Source organism: Crinia signifera, chromosome 4, assembly GCF_055691185.1.
Source record: "Crinia signifera chromosome 4, ASM5569118v1, whole genome shotgun sequence".
Lineage (NCBI taxonomy): Eukaryota > Metazoa > Chordata > Amphibia > Anura > Myobatrachidae > Crinia > Crinia signifera.
The window spans coordinates 46428606-46452316 of record NC_139220.1 but is presented as its reverse complement, the minus strand read 5'-3'; the positions used below and the strand labels follow the sequence as shown (position 1 = coordinate 46452316).

The 23711-nt window shown below is 44.7% G+C and overlaps 1 protein-coding gene across 3 annotated transcripts in view; it reads left to right on the top strand.

Moving 5' to 3' along the window:
* The window catches only part of CYFIP2 (cytoplasmic FMR1 interacting protein 2), an 80598-nt gene that overhangs the window by 34250 nt on the left and 22637 nt on the right, over positions 1-23711 (top strand). For all 3 annotated transcript variants that reach the window (XM_083181710.1, XM_083181712.1, XM_083181711.1), the window contains exons 9-13: positions 389-517; positions 1875-1979; positions 4043-4134; positions 11491-11608; positions 12732-12851. In XM_083181710.1, coding sequence (XP_083037836.1) covers positions 389-517; positions 1875-1979; positions 4043-4134; positions 11491-11608; positions 12732-12851 — 564 coding nt within the window. The remainder of the gene's footprint in view (positions 1-388; positions 518-1874; positions 1980-4042; positions 4135-11490; positions 11609-12731; positions 12852-23711) is intronic.

Sequence of the window (23711 nt, the reverse complement as noted above, 5' to 3'; positions counted from 1 at the left end):
CGGTGATGTCAGCTACCCGGCCAACACACCCGCGTCACTGCCTCATTACCATGAGAACGCCCAGCATTCTCATGGAAACGCCTATGGAACGCTGGGCGTTCCCATATGGTAATGGGGCAGCCCGGCGCTCCCCGCCCATCTCCCCCCCCCCCCCCCCCCCTCGCTGCCATGGGTGCGTGCACCCGGCGACCCGAAAGGTCGCCGTGGGTGCACGCACCATGCGCCTGCACATGCGCAGAAACACACCTGCGCATGCGCAGACGCACATCATCGGTACTGCGTGCGAATGCGTGCAGTACCGATGCAATCTGAATAAGGCCCAAAGCTTCTACATTGATGACAACTCCGGGGAAGTTTAGATTATGTCTTCTTTGTGCCGTCCCAACAGTGCCTGCACCAACAGCTTGAGGTGATCCCCGGTTATGAGGAGCTGCTGGCTGACATTGTGAATATCTGTGTGGATTACTATGAGAATAAAATGTACCTAACGCCAAGTGAGAAGCACATGCTGCTGAAGGTACGTGATACCAGGCGAGCAATGGTGGGGAAATCTGATTATAAGGCTGCTTATCATTGCTTACAAGGTCCTATTGCCGAATGACCATATTTACAATTTACTGCAAACTATAGACACAGTAGTACAACAATGCAGTCATACGCTGTCCAATTATACTTGTGATGGAACATAAGTGTAACTGTGCCCGTATTTAGGCAAACTTCAGTGATGGAAATGATAGCTATGTGTAAAGTAATTACACCAAGGGATGTCCACTGTTGAGTTAGCTGTCGATGGGACCATTGATGGTATCATTAGTGGCTAACTTTGTGATTATGAAACCATTGGCAGGAAGCCATTGATGGCTTCACCCACCGGTGGTCATCACTGTTCCTCTACTCATTGGACATTGGGCCAATCAGAGGAGGGGGTGGGGCTAGTCTCCATCTGCCAGTGCCTAGAAAGAAAAGAAAACATGGCAGGGCTTTTTTGCCATCAATAGCTGAGAACCATTGATTAACCATCGATGGACAATGGTTTTGCCAATGTTGGACATTGAGGTCAAAACAATTGACCATCGGTGTGATTATTATTCGACGACCTTCTGGAAATACACCTGTTTCGAGGGGCATCATTTGCACGTAGTATAGGGCTTGTGTACCCTGAAAATGAGGCTGACAAGTATAAATATAAGCATACAAATTGAGAGCTGTGCTACAAAGTCCATAAGAATTTGTCATGGAACAAATATCTCTGCCCTCCTTAACCCTTTCAAGTCTAATGTCTAGTCAGGCTCAACAGCCCTAGCGCTAGTAGCAGATCCAGTGGTGAGCCACTTTAAAATAAGAACATTCAATGTAGACCATTTTTGAAAAAAAAAAAAAAAAAATTACAATTCATTTAAACATTTAAACCAGACTGTTTGATTTGCAAAAAAAAAAATTGAACTTCAAAAAGGTTAAAGGATAATAACCAATTTAGATAAATAAGACCCGAGCTTCCGTCTAACTTTTGGTCAGAAAACAGTATTTCCTAATGTTTATTATTATCTGTACATTTGCCATAATGTAGATTTACAGCGTACCCGTAGCCTGCACACATCTGCCTCTTACCTCAGCGGTGTCGCTGGGGACTTAGTACATTGATGGTTTGCATTCTTACAATCATTTCTTTGGCTCACAAAATGGCTGCCTGCATCGTGTGCAGTGAATGCAGAAGCTCTGCAGAATAAGTTCCTACAAAACAACTGTAGAAGTATTAGTAAATATTCTGTGTGCATGCAGTGCAGTGATGGTGGGCATACATTACCAGGTCATACTGTGCCACACAAAAGCTGAATATCTCCAGACTCACAATGGATGGGATCTCTTTATTGCAGGTGATGGGTTTCGGGCTGTACCTGATGGATGGAAATGTCAGCAACATTTATAAGCTGGATGCTAAGAAGAGGATAAACCTAAGTAAAATTGACAAATTCTTTAAGGTGATGTGTAAAATTCACCCTTATACACTTACGTCCAGGTCATTCACTGCTCCTATGGAATAAACATATACACCAGATATCTGCACAGTAATTAGAATGTTGTATCAGCTGGCATATGAAAAGGACCAGTCTGGGTACACACTAGAAGATATATCGGCAGATTCATTGATCTGCAGATATAGCTACAGATGGATCGAGCAGCATGTTCCCCATAGATACTGCCCGTTCCATTGGGACTGACATCACAACTGGGTGTGTGCATCTGCGTGCGCCCGCCCATTGAGCTGTCACTCACTGGTGGCTCCTGAAGCGGCTGTACAGGCGGTCGGCGGATCGCACATACATACAGACGGATGCGCCAATATACTGTATGGGGGTCATTCAGACGAGCGATTATCAAACAACCGCGCGAAGGAAGCAAGTGAAGGCTAGCCTGCAGGCGTTTGGGGGCGTGCTGACTGCGTTATCTGTGTCCCCCAAAAATGCAGACGTCATCAGCGGCCTCCTTATCCCCACTGCCTTCGCATCGCTGATGATTCCTGGCTCACAGCGCAGCGAGCAGGGGAAACATCATTCAATAGTGAATTATTTCTCCCCTGTGTGCACGACTGCGTACGCATTCGCAGCCGTGTGTGCAGAGTGCGTTTAGCAGGATGGAAGCTACCTGCTGACACGAACACTTGCACCCCAGCGAGCAGGTTTCAATTGGGCCCAATGTGTTGCACAGCCGATTTCTGGTACACACTGGCCGATGTTCCATCAATGTAATGGCCGTTTGTATGCACCTTAATAGAAAACGGAAGTGTATAGGTACAGCTTGGCTAACTTTACAACCGATGTGCTGGTGAGACACGGCTTCTCCAGGCACCAGATCCACCAGATCCCCCAGCCTCCATTACTAATCCAGTCTCCATCCTAGGGCATAGTATCAGATCCTACTCTGCACTATGGGCCGGCTGTGTAACCATGACAGCAACCGGCAGCCTATCAGGAGGAGAAGTATCATACCTTCTAAACGTGTGAAGTTGCCCATAGAAGCCAATAAGTTTCTAGCTATCATGTATCTAGCAAGGTCTATAAAATGGCATAAGCTGATTGGTTGCTATGGGTGGTGTCTCCACTTCTTCTCTTTAGTAGAAGAGTTACACATTCACCTCAGTGCGCTAGGAACCAGTGATTTGTGTATATTTGACACGAAGTGCAGGTAGCAGGTGCTTCAATCTGCATTGAAATCTATGGCAGGAGTATTTCTGCTTTGATCTGCTAAATCTGCACCCTGACCCCCAAACTCCCCCCCCCACAAGCCAGCTAATGCCAACACCCTGCCGGTTCCAGCAGCCAGGTTGGCCCGTGTGTACACCCCTTAATGCTTACACAGTCTATTTTTTTTGCCGTATTTTGAGATCTCTGAGCAGTTTTAAAACTTTTGCTGCAGACATATATTTTCAAGAGCAACACTTAGATCTATTGACGTTAGCAGTATGATGGCGTAGAGGTTGCCAGTCACCTGAAAGGGAGAAAACATGCTTTTCTTTCTATGTTTCCATGTATCCCGCATCCCACTCCATTGTACCCAATAATCCATTCTACAAAATCAAGTAAACATCACTCAAACCACTATGATATGGCATTGTGCCACCGCAGGGCACTACAGTAACGATAATATACCACGGCATATATTGTATACCATTTCAGAATCTCTATCGGCCACAATCAACCCTAGTCGTTCAGTCATATTTCCATGGGCAACTGGGCTAGCCTAGCCTTTAATATACACATCCATAAGTACAGTGGGATGTTAATTGATCCCATATAGGTTATTCTGTTACCACGACTACGATGAAGCGCCATCTTTCTGGACAATTAGAAGGCTCATGGCAGGGTACATGCAAAACATATACCCGTGCGTTCCTTTTGGTAAGAACAGAATTTAGTTCAACACAAAAAACCCATCACAGCCTGGGTATAATAATACATTTCCTGTACTGTGCCCACGTACAGAGCCTCCTGGATGCAGTTCTTGTGTGTCTAACTGTGCAGTCCGTCTCTGTTCTCTCTTGCAGCAGCTACAGGTGGTTCCGCTCTTTGGGGACATGCAGATAGAGCTGGCCAGATACATTGAGACCAGTGCTCACTATGAGGAGAACAAGTCCAAGTGAGTACAAGCCGTAATGTCTCTTGGCTCTGAGCAGTGATAGGACCATGGGTGACCACAGCGGAACTTTCTGAACCAATTATCCTGGAGAGTGAGTCACTGACCGCAGTAGTAAGCAGCTTGTGGTTGGAAATTGTACTTACTGTGTCTCAGGCTTTGCTGCCAAAAGCTGCTTAGTGCTGTCATAATGTAACATAGAGCCCGCCTGGCCCCAGTACTAGCCGCACTGCTCCTGAATGTTTTAGCATTGGCTGCCTGAATTCTGTTACTTGTCCGGGCAGATTTCACAGAGACTTGGAAACCAAGGAACGTTTGTAGCTTCACAGTGTTTCCATCTCTTTTTGGGGTATGTCCAGTAGATGCCAGGTTTAGGGGCTTTTTTATGCTAATATGAGCAGGAGCAGTGACTTGTATCATACGGACCGGGTGTATTATTACTGTCTATATAAGAGGTTTCCCTCTCAAGGAGCCACAGGTGTTTTTTTGTCACCATCACTATATTCTTTTAATATTAGATTTACATATATATTCCTTTATTTCAGAATAATGTTTTATACCAATCAGATCATTTCTAGGTAGTTGGGTAGATCCACATCCAAGTGAAGAAGAGGAAGCATCATAGAGAGCAGAACAAAGTGATTGCTAGAACAAGGCCTTATCCTTCAATTCAGGAGCAGGGTATATTCCTTCCCTTGTGTGTTGGATACATCATTGGCCTTTGATGATACTAATGTATTGTGCAGACTTCCTTACATAATGGCTCAATAACAATAGGGGAAATGTGTCAAACCTATTAAAGAGGAAGGATGGAGAAGTTGTCCATTATGATTTTATGTACTTCATGAGAGTTAGACCCCTTTTACACCGCCTCAAACACCTGGGTTTTTCCCTTGTGGAACATAGGCAGGACCTGGGTAGAGGGCAGTGTAAACGGGTATGCCGGGTCGTCCGACCTGGCTCCCGTTTACAGGGGGAAGCCCAACCTCCGGACCGCAGCGTCCTGCATTCAGCATGGAAGTTGGACGGGGGAAGGGGGGTGTGGACACAGCCTCCGCTGCTGTCTGCTGTACTCTGCAGACAGCAGCGGAGGCAGGGAGGAGGTGAATGGATGCCTGTGCGCGGCATCCATTCACCTTGTGGATGGGGGCCGGGGGTGGGGGGTGTACTTCAAACTGATGTCTAGAATAGAATAGAATCAACTTTATTGACCATGTATGCTTGCGCGCACTAGGATTTTTTTGTGGATTACAGTGCAGCATCAAGCAGGGATGAAAAGGGGGGGAGAGATTTGTACCCCGCAAAATGTTAGGGACTTGCCCGACTAATGAGGTCACCTGGTCGCGGTGGGCAAGCCGTTACTTATGGCCATAACTAAGCGAAGAACCTCGCTAAAAATGCAAAAAATTTTATTGCAAAAATTTTGAAATTGGGAGTTTAATTTGTGCACCTGCACCTTTGACTTTGTATGCAGTTCTACTGAAAGGTCTCCGCAGGGTCGCACCTCTCAATTGGTGTGCACCCCAGGACCCCACCCCTGTATATATTACATTAAGACAGAATTACAAGAATTTAATTTCTAGCTACGACTATGGTGGTCAGGTCAGGTCAGGTCGCCAAGTAGGGACACGTTGTTTGGCTGTTGATATTGTGATTGCATTCGCTTTGATTGGATTGTTCAGGTGATGGACGGCTAATGGAAAGAAGCTTCTATAGCATCTATATTGCAGTGTAAAAATAAAGCAGCCAGTATTTACCCTGCACAGAAACAAAATAACTCCCCCAAATCTAACTCTCTCTGCACATGTTATATCAGCCCCACCTGCAGTGCATCCGGTTTTGTCCATTAGAGGGTAATTGTGCCTTTCCGAGTGAATCAGAATAACCCCTTTGTTCGGTTACATTGTAAGTTGGGGGTTCCATAGGGCCAGCACTCACTCCCAAGCACACCTACTTGTGTAGTGGCAAGAAAAAGCAAAAAGGAATCCCCAGCACACAGAATGATATCAGCAATAAGCCGTGAACACTACATGGTGGTAGATAATTCAGGGATCTTAGTTACATATATTTTCAAAGATATGGTAAGCCTCCAGACCAACGTCACCATGTAGTGTCCACATCTTATTGCTATTTCCCCTTGGTGTGCTGGGAAAACTTGTTGATGTTTCTTGTTTAGAATAACCCCACACTTTTATGCACCTGAGTGACATTGCTAAATTGATTAATTAGCTATTAGTTTGTATTGCACTTCTGTAGTGGCGATGGAAAGATACAGTTCCACACAGAGTAGAAGTAGATACACACTGGTGTTGCACTTGTCACCCTGCTTGCTGCTTCCCATGTACATCACAGCTGCATGGAAGTGCAGTACTGTCCATCCTGCACAGCTAATCTTCCCCTACAGCACTGTGCCAATCCTTCTAGTCAGCCAACTAATTAAGGCCACTGGCCCTACACTATCAACTGGCCTAGTGTATAAACAATAACCCTAGCCTATCAACTGGCCTAGTGTATAAACAATAACCCTAGCCTATCAACTGGCCTAGTGTATAAACAATAACCCTAGCCTATCAACTGGCCTAGTGTATAAACAAGAACCCTAGCCTATCAACTGGCCTAGTGCATAAACAATAACCCTAGCCTATCAACTGGCCTAGTGTATAAACAATAACCCTAGCCTATCAACTGGCCTAGTGTATAAACAATAACCCTAGCCTATCAACTGGCCTAGTGTTTAAACATTAACCCCTAGCCTATGAACTGGCCTAGTGTATAAACAATAACCCCTAGCCTATCAACTGGCCTAGTATATAAACAGTAACGCCTAGCCTATCAACTGGCCTAGTGTATAAACAGTAACGCCTAGCCTATCAACTGGCCTAGTGTGTAAACAGTAACGCCTAGCCTATCAACTGGCCTAGTGTGTAAACAGTAACGCCTAGCCTATCAACTGGCCTAGTGTGTAAACAGTAACGCCTAGCCTATCAACTGGCCTAGTGTTTAAACATTAACCCCTAGCCTATGAACTGGCCTAGTGTATAAACAATAACCCCTAGCCTATCAACTGGCCTAGTGTATAAACAATAACCCACTAGCTATCAACTGGCCTAGTGTATAAACAATAACCCTAGCCTATCAACTGGCCTAGTGTATAATCAATAACTCCTAGCCTGGGTGTGCTGCACTACCTGGTGTATAGCAACTGTGTCTAATATGAATCCTAAATAGATTATCTGAAACACAACTGCAGAACAGATACAGTAAAATAAGAGACAAATAATACACTCCACAGGTTACTCTCACAAGCTAGATCCTGGTGAGGAGAAGGAGGAGCAAGTACCTATAGCTTGTGCCTCCTGGACTCCTTCCCTCAAGAAAGTGAGGAATGTTAGAAGAATAACCCCCAGGTAGGGACACATACAACTTAGGGCCCGTTATCGCTTAGCTACACGTCTTTTACTGTGGGCACAGTGCTCTCACAGCATCCTTATATAAACTTCTTTGTGGGGTAACTAGGTGACGTGAAATAGTAATAGGCCTAATTATACTAATGTGAAGTTAATGGGAACCTGGGCATAGGTTTTCTTGGGTAGGTCATAGACACGGGGTTTAATGCCCGATGTGCAGAATAGTCCTGTTAGGAGAATCAGGGACAATGCTCATAATGCAGAATAGGCTTGGGAGAATTAAGGACAATGACCCTCATTCCAATCTGTTTGGGCCACAGCATATTTGCAACGGGGACCAATGTTTGCGCTCTGCGCATATTTGCATAAGTGCAGGGCTGCTGTGTGTTCACATAGGGGGGTCATATGGAGGCGGGCAGGGGGCGTTCACATGGGGACACCCAGCATTTCCTGGGCATAACCACAAAAATGCTGGGTGCACCCAGGAAAACGATGGGCATCCCCATGCCCGGTGTGCAGCTGCCTGCAGGGGTGGGCGGCTGGCGTTACAGGATGTCAGCCGCCTGCCCTATTCTCAGACTGGACGGTGCAATTATAGGTCAAGTCAAGACCATCATATGATTAGGGGCGACCATCGAATGATTTTGCACCCGTATTCTACCCTGCAAATGGATGTTTATGCTAAACATCCACTCGCAAAGTGGCAGGGATGTGTGGACGGCAGCGGGGGGCAGTCAATCGCTTGCCCGGTGGGTGGCGTTATATGGCTCACTAAGCAATGCCCAATATGCAGAGTGGGTATGGAAGGAGAATCAGGGACAATGCCCAATATGCAGAGTAGGCCTGGTAGGAGGATCAGGGGCAATTAACAATATTCAGAATAGGCCTGGTAGGAGAATAAGGGATAATACCCAATATGCAGAATAGGCCGGGTAGGAGAATCAGGGACAATACCCAATATGCAGGGTACTCCTGGAAGGAGAATCACGGGCAATTACCAATATTCAGAATAGGCCTGGTAGGAGAATCAGGGACAATAACTTATATGCAGTGTACTCCTGGTAGGATAATCGGGGACAATATTCAATATGCAGAGTAGGCCTGGAAAGAGAATATGGGCCTAATACCACTATGCACAGTAAGCAGAAATCAGGGCGTAATGGCCAATGAGAAATCTTTAGGCAGCTTTTGTGCCTAATGCCAGGGCAAGGAATACTAAATGGACCTAGCACCTAATGCCCACTATAAGTAGGTAACACGGAGCCAAAGACATCTAACTTCGCTGAGTTTGCGGAGTGAGTTCCATATAGTTCTTTTGACTTCCTGCACTGCAGGCCCCCTTCAGTATCCGATTCGCAGCTTGATTCTCGCTGCTTCTTTTTTAATCCTGCCATCTTCCTGCCCCTGCTATCTTCTCTCAAATGTACAGAGCGAAGGCATGGTGACCTGCAACTGGCTCCATTGGGAATAATGCCAGCAAAGGGCTCACTGGTAAGTTAACACATCTGTTGGTCTTCATGGGACCCTGGGATCCCACCCCCAGATCCCTTTCCCAGTGTGCCACAGACAGTCACAATTTATTTGTAATGGTGTTGGCAAATTCCGAGTAGGCATTAATACATCTTTTGTCAGATGTTTCTTTTGTACCTAGTATAGGGTGGTGTAAGTGCTTGAAAATGATAATGATGATGAGTGTCAAACCAAGTCTTCAGATAGGGCTGGGGTGAGCCATGCAGCATACTTACATAATTTATATCTTTCTCCTACAAGAGAAGCCCATAGAAAAGATGAAACCGGCTGGATATGTGGGCAGGGCCCAGCTATATGCATCATTAGGCCCCGCCCACTCGCGGGGAATTCCACAAACCGTAGGTCACTCAGGAGAGGTCAATATGTGTTTTTCATAGAAATACAATATATTTGCCCCACCCCTAACCCAATTTTTGGCATTTTCCTGTCTACATGGTGTCCACTTCCAGGATGTGGGAGGTCATTCTACTCTTCCAGGGGTACAGGGGAATGCCAGCAAATTTAGTAACCTTCCGCACCTTTGGATACATACGGTGGTTTTTCACTCTCAGACATCTGTAGTTGATTGGTTTGGAACCACATTCTTGAGACATTAGTAAGTACATTTAGGGCTTATCGTCTCGGTTTTCTTTTGTGTTGTTCAGCATGTGGCTTATTTACTAAGCAAGCATCTGCTTGTCGTATTTAGGCCTGAAATGTTAAAGGCCAATGATTTCAATAGCAAAAAGCATTGCCTTTCTACATATTGGGCTTTAACACATCAGAAAGCAATGGCTTGCTTAGTAGTTAAACCCCCAAGTCCATTATATCAGCTAGTCAATTATATTTATGTTTGGTGACCTCAGGTAATACTGTTACTGTAGCTCAGTAAAAAGCTGATATGCATAGTAACCAAGGGTAATAAAAAAAAAAGTGAATTACACCTTTAGGTAAAACATTATGATATTACGTATACACCAATAAATGTATGTTATCTAAAGATTTAATCCTCTTTTAAATTATGGCTTAAGACCTAAAAAATATGCCTCCCAGCATCAGGGCTCACTTCATCCCAGGGGACGAGGGGAGATGCATAAAATGTGGGAAAGTGTCGGCATCCCTCATGCACTGCTTTTGGGATTGCTACAAAATTAGAAGGTATTGGAACAAATTGTTTGCCTTTTTAAACTCCCAAATGCATCTCAGCTTAGTTCCTACACCTGCAGCGTGTGTGTGCTTGAGTTTTACGGGCTGGTTAGATGGGCCTCAACTTGGACTATGGTCCGTTACTTACCATACTTTTTACTATTTCTAAAAAGCTGATCCTTAAGTATTGGACGGTCAGGACTGGTCCTTTGATCAGTGATCTACATAGGATGACTTTACAACAAATGTATTATGACCGCAAGTACCTTTATACATCTTCTAACAAGGGAGATTTCAGATTTCGTAAGAAGTGGGGATGTTACATCTCCACCCTGGACGCCGAAACACAATCCAAAATGTATCTGTTCTCCGAACACCAGTCATGGTCTCTACTTAGAGATACCACACACCAGCTACTAAATTCTAGATAGACCAAATTGAGATCTCACATTGACAGAATTTGTACTCATGTCATGTGTAGCGTTGCCACCATTGGATTGTCATTCCATAATAGGTACTCTACCTTACGGAGGCCAAGAGTAGCTCGAAAGAGGGCAAATAAATGGATGCAACGTCGTAGCATGATACCAGCAATACATAATAGCTGACACCCCCCCCCCCCCCTTCTATCTCTCTAACTATTCTTTACCTCTTCTCTATGTTTAGTTGATTTGTTATTAGTTTATTACCTATTAGATAGATAGGCTATAAAGCATATAATAGTATTTCATGTATGTATACTTTATAGAACTATAGGGAAACGGCCGTGTTGACCCAAGGAAACTCTAGCTCTAGGCGTGAGCTCTTCCCTATGACATATCTTCTACTGCATTCTGGAGGTCCATGGCCAGATCCACACCTCTCAGTGTTTGAATACAGAGCGTGTTTATTGTTAATGCTATGAGAAATTACTCTTACTGTTATACCACAAAGTATGTTGTATAATTTCCTTATTGAAAATCAATAAAAACTGTTTATTCAAAAAAAAAAGACCTAAAAAATGGCCAGAATTGCAATGTGAGTTGTACTATACCAACCTACTGAGGGGTAAATGTATGAAGCTTGGAGAAGTGGTATTTATCCCCATAAAAAATGTGTTCTGTGCAAAGTGATAAAGCACCAGCCAATCAGCTCGAATATGTAAATTGACAGTTAGCAGCTGATTGGCTGGAGCATAATCACCTAGCACATATTTTTTATGGGGTTAGATGCCACTTCTCCAAGCTTCATACATTTACCCCTGAGTACCAACCAACTGAGGCCGATCCGCAGGCTTAAGCAGCTGTTTCCTGCCCAGGTGGACCTGCACCCAGAGCAGTATCAGCCCCCAGTACAATATTTGTGAACAGATGGTACAGATACGAGACGACCACATACGTTTCATCTCCGAGCTGGCTCGCTACAGCAACAGTGAGGTAAGGAAATCTATTTACTTATGCTTTTGTACCGCAGAACTTTGACGTTGGTGCTTTTCTCATAGGGGGTATATCACCGTTAAGTCATGAGGCACAAACTAAAACTATTGAGGCACAAGACACGTTGTGGAGTGACTAACATATACATGCACAAGATTTCAGTTGGCATTATTTGTTTATTATGTGCCACATTGGCGATTGGACTTCTGTACTATTGAGAGATGTGCTTATAAGAGTTTGTAATGTGTTTCCATACTGTGTACTCATCTCATACATACACACTGGGGTTTATTTACTTAGATGGGAGTTCTATTGAAGATGTGATGTTGCTATGGGCAACCAATCAGAACTGAGTTCCTATTTATTTAGCACCTTCTAGAACATAATAGATAGAATTCCCATCTTAGAAAATAAACCCCACTGTGTCATAGGTAGTACAGCACAGGGTATGCCACTGTGTGAATTATAAGACAGTTGTTGGTAGCCAATGGGGGGATCCATGGACAAAGTCAGGGAAATCAGAGCCGGAGCTGTTCTGAGACAAAACCAAGGGTCAGTATCTTATATATGTGGTGAGTAAAGTCAGCCAATCAAGGTTGCTCATCTATTCACAGGACCTGGGATCAAGTCCCCCAGAGTCTATTTGTATGTTACTGATGAGAGCAGATTCAAGACAAATGGTGACCTCTCTAATGTGTGGTCACAGGTACATTTGTAGGCACCACATAAAAAAAATCCATTCCTGTGCTTCTGTTGTGGAAGGGGGAGCTTGTACTACAGTCAGGTCCATTTCATAGTGAGAGAAAGGACCTCTCATGTGACGGGGGGGCAAGGTCCGAAGTAGGAGAGGTCCATTAGCCCACTAGAATATAGCAACTACCCTTGTACTACATATATCATATACATCCATAGCTATTACCTGCCGTGGCACTTTTACAATGCCACAACCTGATATTCTGACATTCTCCTGTTCAACCCTGAGGACATCCCAAAAGAGCATGCAAGGAAGAATAAATAAGAGGTCACTTGTACCCTAGACAAACTCATTTTCTACTGTCATCATCCCATAGATATTGAAACTGCAAAACTTAAAGGCGTTACAAGTGAGTCTTGTCATTGGCAGGTTGTCACTGGATCCGGCCTGGACAGCCAGAAATCCGATGAGGAGTACAGGGAGCTATTTGACCTGGCTCTCCGGGGACTCCAGCTCCTGTCTAAGTGGAGCGCCCATGTCATGGAAGTGGTAAGTTTACTGTAATACAGGTTCTAGGGTTATCTGTAGAGATTTACTATGGCTAAGCTGTCTGTGCACCTCCCAGTGACGGACGTGCAGGGTGCAGGTTAAGGTTGCGGTCAGATCACAGTGTTATACATATTGTGATGCAAAGCATTGTGGTGTCTGCCAGTGTTTGTCTAATGTACAGCACAAACCTGGCTATGTGTTGGACAGGTGGGCATGTAGGTCACTCAGAATGCATTTACTCAGCCCACATAACATTAGATTTATTGGGGTAAATTTACTTAGATGGGAGTTCTATCGAAGATGGGGTGTTGCCCATAGCAACCAATCAGATTAGGTAGAATATGATTGGTTCCTATGGGCAACATCCCATCAAGGCCTTGCGTAAAGGACAATCAGACAAACACACACTTTGGGGGTTATTCTGGTTCATTTACAAAGGCAAATTCCTTCACAAATGGACAAAACCATGTGCACTGCAGGTGGGTCAGAGAGAGTTAGATTTGGGTGGGGTTTTACTTCATTAGGTCTGAGAGTGTGACAGTGTGTGTATGGGGTTTATTCTAGTTCATTCTTTCTGACAAAATCCTTCTTAGATGGACAAAACCACGTGCACTGCAGGGGGGCAGATGCAACATGTGCAGAGAGAATTAGATTTGGGTGAGTTATTTTGTTTCTGTGCAGGGAAAATACTGACTGCATGATTTTACACTTCAATATAGATCTCACTTTGAAGAAAAACCCCACCCAAATCTAATTCTCTCTGCACAAGTTACATCTGCCCCACCCGCAGTGCACATGGTTTTGTCCATTTAAGAAGGATTTTGTCAGAAAGAATGGACTAGAATAACCCCCTATATTATGTATGAGAGTGTGACAGTGTGTATATTACGTCTAAGACTGTAACAGTGTGTGTATATTATGTATGAGAGTGTAACAGTGTGTGTATATTAGGTCTGAGCGTGTGACAGTGTGTATATTACGTCTAAGACTGTGACAGTGTGTATATTAGGTCTAAGACTGACAGTGTGTGTATATTATGTATGAGAGTGTGACAGTGTGTGTATATTATGTATGAGAGTGTGACAGTGTGTGTATATTATGTATGAGAGTGTGACAGTGTGTGTATATTATGTATGAGAGTGTGACAGTGTGTGTATATTAGGTCTGAAAGTGTAGCAGTGTGTGTATATTATGTATGAGAGTGTGACAGTGTATGTATATTATGTATGAGAGTGTAACAGTGTGTGTATATTATGTATGAGAGTGTAACAGTGTGTGTATATTATGTATGTAACAGTGTGTATATTATGTATGAGAGTGTGACAGTGTATGTATATTAGGTCTGAGAGTGTAACAGTGTGTATATTATGTATGAGAGTGTGACAGTGTATGTATATTAGGTCTGAGAGTGTAACAGTGTGTATATTATGTATGAGAGTGTGACAGTTTATGTATATTATGTATGAGAGTGTAACAGTGTGTGTGTATATTATGTATGAGAGTGTGACAGTGTATATTATGTATGAGAGTGTGACAGTGTGTGTATATTAGGTCTGAGAGTGTAACAGTGTGTATATTATGTATGAGAGTGTGACAGTGTATGTATATTATGTATGAGAGTGTAACAGTGTGTGTATATTATGTATGAGAGTGTAACAGTGTGTATATTAGGTCTGAGCGTGTGACAGTGTGTATATTACGTCTAAGACTGTGACAGTGTGTATATTAGGTCTAAGACTGACAGTGTGTGTATATTATGTATGAGAGTGTGACAGTGTGTATATTAGGTCTGAGACTGTGACAGTGGGTGTGTAAATTATGTATGGGAGTGTGACAGTGTGTGTATATTATGTATGAGAGTGTGACAGTGTGTATATTAGGTCAGAGAGTGTGACAGTGTATGTATATTATGTATGAGAGTGTAACAGTTTGTGTATATTATGTATGAGAGTGTAACAGTGTGTGTATATTATGTATGAGAGTGTGACAGTGTGTATATTAGGTCTGAGAGTGTAACAGTGTGTGTATATTATGTATGAGAGTGTGACAGTGTATGTATATTAGGTCTGAGAGTGTAACAGTGTGTATATTATGTATGAGAGTGTGACAGTGTATGTATATTAGGTCTGAGAGTGTAACAGTGTGTATATTATGTATGAGAGTGTGACAGTGTATGTATATTATGTATGAGAGTGTAACAGTGTGTGTGTATATTATGTATGAGAGTGTGACAGTGTATATTATGTATGAGAGTGTGACAGTGTGTGTATATTAGGTCTGAGAGTGTAACAGTGTGTATATTATGTATGAGAGTGTGACAGTGTATGTATATTATGTATGAGAGTGTAACAGTGTGTGTATATTATGTATGAGAGTGTAACAGTGTGTATATTAGGTCTGAGCGTGTGACAGTGTGTATATTACGTCTAAGACTGTGACAGTGTGTATATTAGGTCTAAGACTGACAGTGTGTGTATATTATGTATGAGAGTGTGACAGTGTGTATATTAGGTCTGAGACTGTGACAGTGGGTGTGTAAATTATGTATGGGAGTGTGACAGTGTGTGTATATTATGTATGAGAGTGTGACAGTGTGTATATTACGTCTAAGACTGTGACAGTGCGTATATTAGGTCAGAGAGTGTGACAGTGTATGTATTTTATGTATGAGAGTGTAACAGTGTGTGTATATTATGTATGAGAGTGTGACAGTATGTATATTAGGTCTGAAAGTGTAGCAGTGTGTGTATATTATGTATGAGAGTGTGACAGTGTATGTATATTAGGTCTGAGAGTGTAACAGTGTGTATATTATGTATGAGAGTGTGACAGTGTATGTATATTATGTATGAGAGTGTAACAGTGTGTGTATATTATGTATGAGAGTGTAACAGTGTGTATATTAGGTCTGAGCGTGTGACAGTGTGTATATTACGTCTAAGACTGTGACAGTGTGTATATTAGGTCTAAGACTGACAGTGTGTGTATATTATGTATGAGAGTGTGACAGTGTGTATATTAGGTCAGAGAGTGTGACAGTGTATGTATATTATGTATGAGAGTGTAACAGTTTGTGTATATTATGTATGAGAGTGTAACAGTGTGTGTATATTATGTATGAGAGTGTGACAGTGTGTATATTAGGTCTGAGAGTGTAACAGTGTGTGTATATTATGTATGAGAGTGTGACAGTGTATGTATATTAGGTCTGAGAGTGTAACAGTGTGTATATTATGTATGAGAGTGTGACAGTGTATGTATATTATGTATGAGAGTGTAACAGTGTGTGTATATTATGTATGAGAGTGTAACAGTGTGTGTATATTATGTATGAGAGTGTGACAGTGTATGTATATTAGGTCTGAGAGTGTAACAGTGTGTATATTATGTATGAGAGTGTGACAGTGTATGTATATTATGTATGAGAGTGTAACAGTGTGTGTATATTATGTATGAGAGTGTGTCAGTGTATATTATGTATGAGAGTGTAACAGTGCGTATATTAGGTCAGAGAGTGTGACAGTGTATGTATATTATGTATGAGAGTGTAACAGTGTGTGTATATTATGTATGAGAGTGTGACCGTGTGTATATTAGGTCTGAGACTGTGACAGTGTGTATATTAGGTCTGAGAGTGTGACAGTGTGTATAATAGGTATGAGAGTGTGACAGTGTGTGTGTATTAGGTCTGAGAGTGTGACAGTGTGTGTATATTATATATAAGAGTGTGACAGTATGTGACCCTGACAAACTTCAAGCCTGGGCTAAAACCTAATCCTGGTCAAACTACAAACCACCATGCCAAATTTGGTGTAGCTAGGTACAAAACTGTGCGTAAAGTACAACCGGAAAGTACAAACTTTCTCGCTTATTATATAAAGATTTTGGGCCAAATGTAATAGGCTGAGAGTTTTTGGGAGGGTTTTCCCATTTTTTTAAAGTGGCAATAAGTTACACGGCAAAATCAAACAAATCTGTTTTGACGGAAACGGCCGTGGATTGTTGAATCTGTGTCCGTTTTCTGATAATCCGTGGACAGTTTTTGACAATCCGCAGCGATCTACGGACTTTCCAAAACTCGACAGTTGAATTCATTGAATTCTGATTGCAAAATTAGTGTTGGAAGCTAGACAAAACAGCCCGGATTGAATACCCCCTATATATAATAGTGGGACAGTGTGTGTGTGTATATTATATACAGTATGAGAGAATGACAGTGGGTGTGTATACTATATATGATAGTGTGACAGTGTGTGTATATTATGTATTAGAGCATGACAGTGTGTGTACATCATATATGAGGGTGTGACTAATCCTGATCAAACCACACCACCATGCCATGCCTAACACACACACACACACACACACACACACACATTTTCTCGCTTGTTACATAGATAAGCTCTAGAAACTTCTAACTGTTAGCTCATATAACTCTATTTTGTGTGTTTACATTGTATAACTGTTTGCTTGTCACGCTATGGCTGTCTCTGCACCACTTACATGAGGCTTGTCACACTATGGCTGTCTCTGCACCACTTACATGAGGCTTGTCACGCTATGGCTGTGTCTGCACCACTTATATGAGGCTTGTTACGCTATGGCTGTGTCTGCACCACTTACATGAGACTTTTCACACTATGGCTGTCTCTGCACCACTTACATGAGGCTTGTCACACTATGGCTGTCTCTGCACCACTTACATGAGGCTTGTTAAACTATGGCTGTCTCTGCACCACTTACATGAGGCCTGTCACACTATGTCACGCTATGGCTGTCTCTGCAACACTTACATGAGGCCGGTCACACTATGGCTGTCTCTGCACCACTTACATGAGGCTAGTTATGCTATGACTGTCTCTGCACCACTTACATGAGGCTTGTCACACTATGGCTGTCTCTGCACCACTTACATGAGGCTTGTCACGCTATGGCTGTCTCTGCACCACTTACATGAGGCTTGTCACGCTATGGCTGTCTCTGCACCACTTACATGAGGCTTGTCACACTATGGCTGTCTCTTCACCACTTACATGAGGCTTGTTACGCTATGGCTGTGTCTGCACCACTTACATGAGGCCTGTCACGCTATGGCTGTCTCTGCACCACTTACATGAGGCTTGTCACGCTATGGCTGTCTCTGCACCACTTACATGAGGCTTGTTACGCTATGGCTGTCTCTGCACCACTTACATGAGGCTTGTCACGCTATGGCTGTCTCTGCACTACTTACATGAGGCTTGTCACACTATGGCTGTCTCTGCACTACTTACATGAGGCTTGTCACACTATGGCTTTCTCTGCACCACTTACATGAGGCTTGTCACGCTATGGCTGTCTCTGCACCACTTACATGAGGCTTGTCACACTATGGCTGTCTCTGCACTACTTACATGAGGCTTGTCACACTATGGCTTTCTCTGCACCACTTACATGAGGCTTGTCACGCTATGGCTGTCTCTGCACCACTTACATGAGGCTTGTCACACTATGGCTGTCTCTGCAACACTTACATGAGGCCGGTCACACTATGGCTGTCTCTGCACCACTTACATGAGGCTTGTTACGCTATGGCTGTCTCTGCACCACTTACATGAGGCTTGTTACGCTATGGCTGTCTCTGCACCACTTACATGAGGCTTGTCACACTATGGCTGTCTCTGCACTACTTACATGAGGCTTGTCACACTATGGCTTTCTCTGCACCACTTACATGAGGCTTGTCACGCTATGGCTGTCTCTGCACCACTTACATGAGGCTTGTCACACTATGGCTGTCTCTGCACCACTTACATGAGGCTTGTTACGCTATGGCTGTCTCTGCACCACTTACATGAGGCTTGTTACGCTATGGCTGTCTCTGCACCACTTACATGAGGCTTGTCACGCTATGGCTGTCTCTGCACCACTTATATGAGGCCTGTCACACTATGGCTGTCTCTGCACCACTTACATGAGGCTTGTCACGCTATGGCTGTGTCTGCACCACTTATATGAGGCTTGTTACGCTATGGCTGTGTCTGCACCACTTATATGAGGCTTCTTACGCTATGGCTGTCTCTGCACCACTTACATGAGGCTTGTCACGCTATGGCTGTCTCTGCACCACTTACATGAGGCTTGTTACGCTATGGCTGTCTCTGCACCACTTACATGAGGCTTGTCACACTATGGCTGTCTCTGCACTACTTACATGAGGCTTGTCACACTATGGCTTTCTCTGCACCACTTACATGAGGCTTGTCACGCTATGGCTGTCTCTGCACCACTTACATGAGGCTTGTTACGCTATGGCTGTCTCTGCACCACTTACATGAGGCTTGTCACGCTATGGCTGTCTCTGCACCACTTACATGAGGCCTGTCACACTATGGCTGTCTCTGCACCACTTACATGAGGCCTGTCACACTATGTCACGCTATGGCTGTCTCTGCACCACTTACATGAGGCCTGTCACGCTATGGCTGTCTCTGCACCACTTACATGAGGCTTGTCACGCTATGGCTGTCTCTGCACCACTTACATGAGGCTTGTTACGCTATGGCTGTCTCTGCACCACTTACATGAGGCTTGTCACGCTATGGCTGTCTCTGCACTACTTACATGAGGCTTGTCACACTATGGCTGTCTCTGCACTACTTACATGAGGCTTGTCACACTATGGCTTTCTCTGCACCACTTACATGAGGCTTGTCACGCTATGGCTGTCTCTGCACCACTTACATGAGGCTTGTCACACTATGGCTGTCTCTGCACCACTTACATGAGGCTTGTCACGCTATGGCTGTCTCTGCACCACTTACATGAGGCTTGTCACACTATGGCTGTCTCTGCAACACTTACATGAGGCCGGTCACACTATGGCTGTCTCTGCACCACTTACATGAGGCTTGTTACGCTATGGCTGTCTCTGCACCACTTACATGAGGCTAGTTATGCTATGACTGTCTCTGCACCACTTACATGAGGCTTGTCACACTATGGCTGTCTCTGCACCACTTACATGAGGCTTGTCACGCTATGGCTGTCTCTGCACCACTTACATGAGGCTTGTCACGCTATGGCTGTCTCTGCACCACTTACATGAGGCTTGTCACACTATGGCTGTCTCTTCACCACTTACATGAGGCTTGTTACGCTATGGCTGTCTCTGCACCACTTACATGAGGCTTGTCACGCTATGGCTGTCTCTGCACCACTTACATGAGGCTTGTTACGCTATGACTGTCTCTGCACCACTTACATGAGGCTTGTCACACTATGGCTGTCTCTGCACTACTTACATGAGGCTTGTCACACTATGGCTTTCTCTGCACCACTTACATGAGGCTTGTCACGCTATGGCTGTCTCTGCACCACTTACATGAGGCTTGTCACACTATGGCTGTCTCTGCACCACTTACATGAGGCTTGTTACGCTATGGCTGTCTCTGCACCACTTACATGAGGCTTGTTACGCTATGGCTGTCTCTGCACCACTTACATGAGGCTTGTCACGCTATGGCTGTCTCTGCACCACTTATATGAGGCCTGTCACACTATGGCTGTCTCTGCACCACTTACATGAGGCTTGTCACGCTATGGCTGTGTCTGCACCACTTATATGAGGCTTGTTACGCTATAGCTGTGTCTGCACCACTTATATGAGGCTTCTTACGCTATGGCTGTCTCTGCACCACTTACATGAGGCTTGTCACGCTATGGCTGTCTCTGGACCACTTACATGAGGCTTGTTACGCTATGGCTGTCTCTGCACCACTTACATGAGGCTTGTCACACTATGGCTGTCTCTGCACTACTTACATGAGGCTTGTCACACTATGGCTTTCTCTGCACCACTTACATGAGGCTTGTCACGCTATGGCTGTCTCTGCACCACTTACATGAGGCTTGTTACGCTATGGCTGTCTCTGCACCACTTACATGAGGCTTGTCACGCTATGGCTGTCTCTGCACCACTTACATGAGGCCTGTCACACTATGGCTGTCTCTGCACCACTTACATGAGGCCTGTCACACTATGTCACGCTATGGCTGTCTCTGCACCACTTACATGAGGCTTGTTACGCTATGGCTGTCTCTGCACCACTTACATGAGGCTAGTTACGCTATGACTGTCTCTGCACCACTTACATGAGGCTTGTCACACTATGGCTGTCTCTGCATCACTTGCATGAGGCTTGTCACGCTATGGCTGTCTCTGCACCACTTACATGAGGCTTGTCACGCTATGGCTGTCTCTGCACCACTTACATGAGGCTTGTCACACTATGGCTGTCTCTTCACCACTTACATGAGGCTTGTCACACTATGGCTGTCTCTGCACCACTTACATGAGGCTTGTTACGCTATGGCTGTCTCTGCACCACTTACATGAGGCTTGTTACGCTATGGCTGTCTCTGCAACACTTACATGAGGCTTGTCAAGCTATGGCTGTCTCTGCAACACTTACATGAGGCTTGTCAAGCTATTGCTGTCTCTGCAAGGCTTGTCACACTATGGCTTTCTCTGCACCACTTACATGAGGCTTGTCACGCTATGGCTGTCTCTGCACCACTTACATGAGGCTTGTTACGCTATGGCTGTCTCTGCACCACTTACATGAGGCTTGTCACGCTATGGCTGTCTCTGCACCACTTACATGAGGCCTGTCACACTATGGCTGTCTCTGCACCACTTACATGAGGCTTTTCACACTATGGCTGTCTCTGCACCACTCACATGAGGCTTGTCACGCTATGGCTGTCTCTGCACCACTTACATGAGGCTTGTCACACTATGGCTGTCTCTGCACCACTTACATGAGGCCTGTCACACTATGTCACGCTATGGCTGTCTCTGCACCACTTACATGAGGCTTGTTACGCTATGGCTGTCTCTGCACCACTTACATGAGGCTAGTTACGCTATGACTGTCTCTGCACCACTTACATGAGGCTTGTCACACTATGGCTGTCTCTGCATCACTTACATGAGGCTTGTCACGCTATGGCTGTCTCTGCACCACTTACATGAGGCTTGTCACGCTATGGCTGTCTCTGCACCACTTACATGAGGCTTGTCACACTATGGCTGTCTCTTCACCACTTACATGAGGCTTCTTACGCTATGGCTGTCTCTGCACCACTTACATGAGGCTTGTCACACTATGGCTGTCTCTGCACCACTTACATGAGGCTTGTTACGCTATGGCTGTCTCTGCACCACTTACATGAGGCTTGTTACGCTATGGCTGTCTCTGCAACACTTACATGAGGCTTGTCAAGCTATGGCTGTCTCTGCAACACTTACATGAGGCTTGTCAAGCTATTGCTGTCTCTGCAAGGCTTGTCACACTATGGCTTTCTCTGCACCACTTACATGAGGCTTGTTACACTATGACTGTCTCTTCACCACTTACATGAGGCTAGTTACGCTATGGCTGTCTCTGCACCACTTACATGAGGCTTATCATGCTATGGCTGTCTCTACACCACTTACATGAGGCTTGTCACGCTATGGCTGTCTCTGCACCACTTACATGAGGCTTGTCACACTATAGCTGTCTCTGCACCACTTACATGAGGCTTGTTACACTATGGCTGTCTCTGCACCACTTACATGAGGCTTGTCACACTATGTCACGCTATGGCTGTCTCTGCAACACTTACATGAGGCCGGTCACACTATGGCTGTCTCTGCACCACTTACATGAGGCTTGTTACGCTATGGCTGTCTCTGCACCACTTACATGAGGCTAGTTACGCTATGACTGTCTCTGCACCACTTACATGAGGCTTGTCACACTATGGCTGTCTCTGCACCACTTACATGAGGCTTGTCACGCTATGGCTGTCTCTGCACCACTTACATGAGGCTTGTCACGCTATGGCTGTCTCTGCACCACTTACATGAGGCTTGTCACACTATGGCTGTCTCTTCACCACTTACATGAGGCTTGTTACACTATGGCTGTCTCTGCACCACTTACATGAGGCTTGTTACGCTATGGCTGTCTCTGCACCACTTACATGAGGCTTGTCACACTATGGCTGTCTCTGCACCACTTACATGAGGCTTGTTACGCTATGGCTGTCTCTGCACCACTTACATGAGGCTTGTTACGCTATGGCTGTCTCTGCAACACTTACATGAGGCTTGTCAAGCTATGGCCGTCTCTGCAAGGCTTGTCACACTATGGCTGTGTCTGCACCACTTACATGAGGCTTGTTACACTATGACTGTCTTTTCGCCACTTACATGAGGCTAGTTACGCTATGACTGTCTCTGCACCACTTACATGAGGCTTGTCACACTATGGCTGTCTCTGCACCATTTACATGAGGCTTGTCACGCTATGGCTGTCTCTGCACCACTTACATGAGGCTTGTCACGCTATGGCTGTCTCTGCACCACTTACATGAGGCTTGTCACGCTATGGCTGTCTCTGCACCACTTACATGAGGCTTGTTACACTATGACTGTCTCTTCGCCACTTACATGAGGCTAGTTACACTATGACTGTCTCTGCACCACTTACATGAGGCTTGTCACACTATGGCTGTCTCTGCACCATTTACATGAGGCTTGTCACACTATGGCTGTCTCTGCACCATTTACATGAGGCTTGTCACGCTATGGCTGTCTCTTCACCACTTACATGAGGCTTGTTACGCTATGGCTGTCTCTGCACCACTTACATGAGGCTTGTCACACTATGGCTGTCTCTGCACCACTTACATGAGGCTTGTTACGCTATGGCTGTCTCTGCAACACTTACATGAGGCTTGTTACGCTATGGCTGTCTCTGCAACACTTACATGAGGCTTGTCAAGCTATGGCTGTCTCTGCACCACTTACATGAGGCCTGTCACACTATG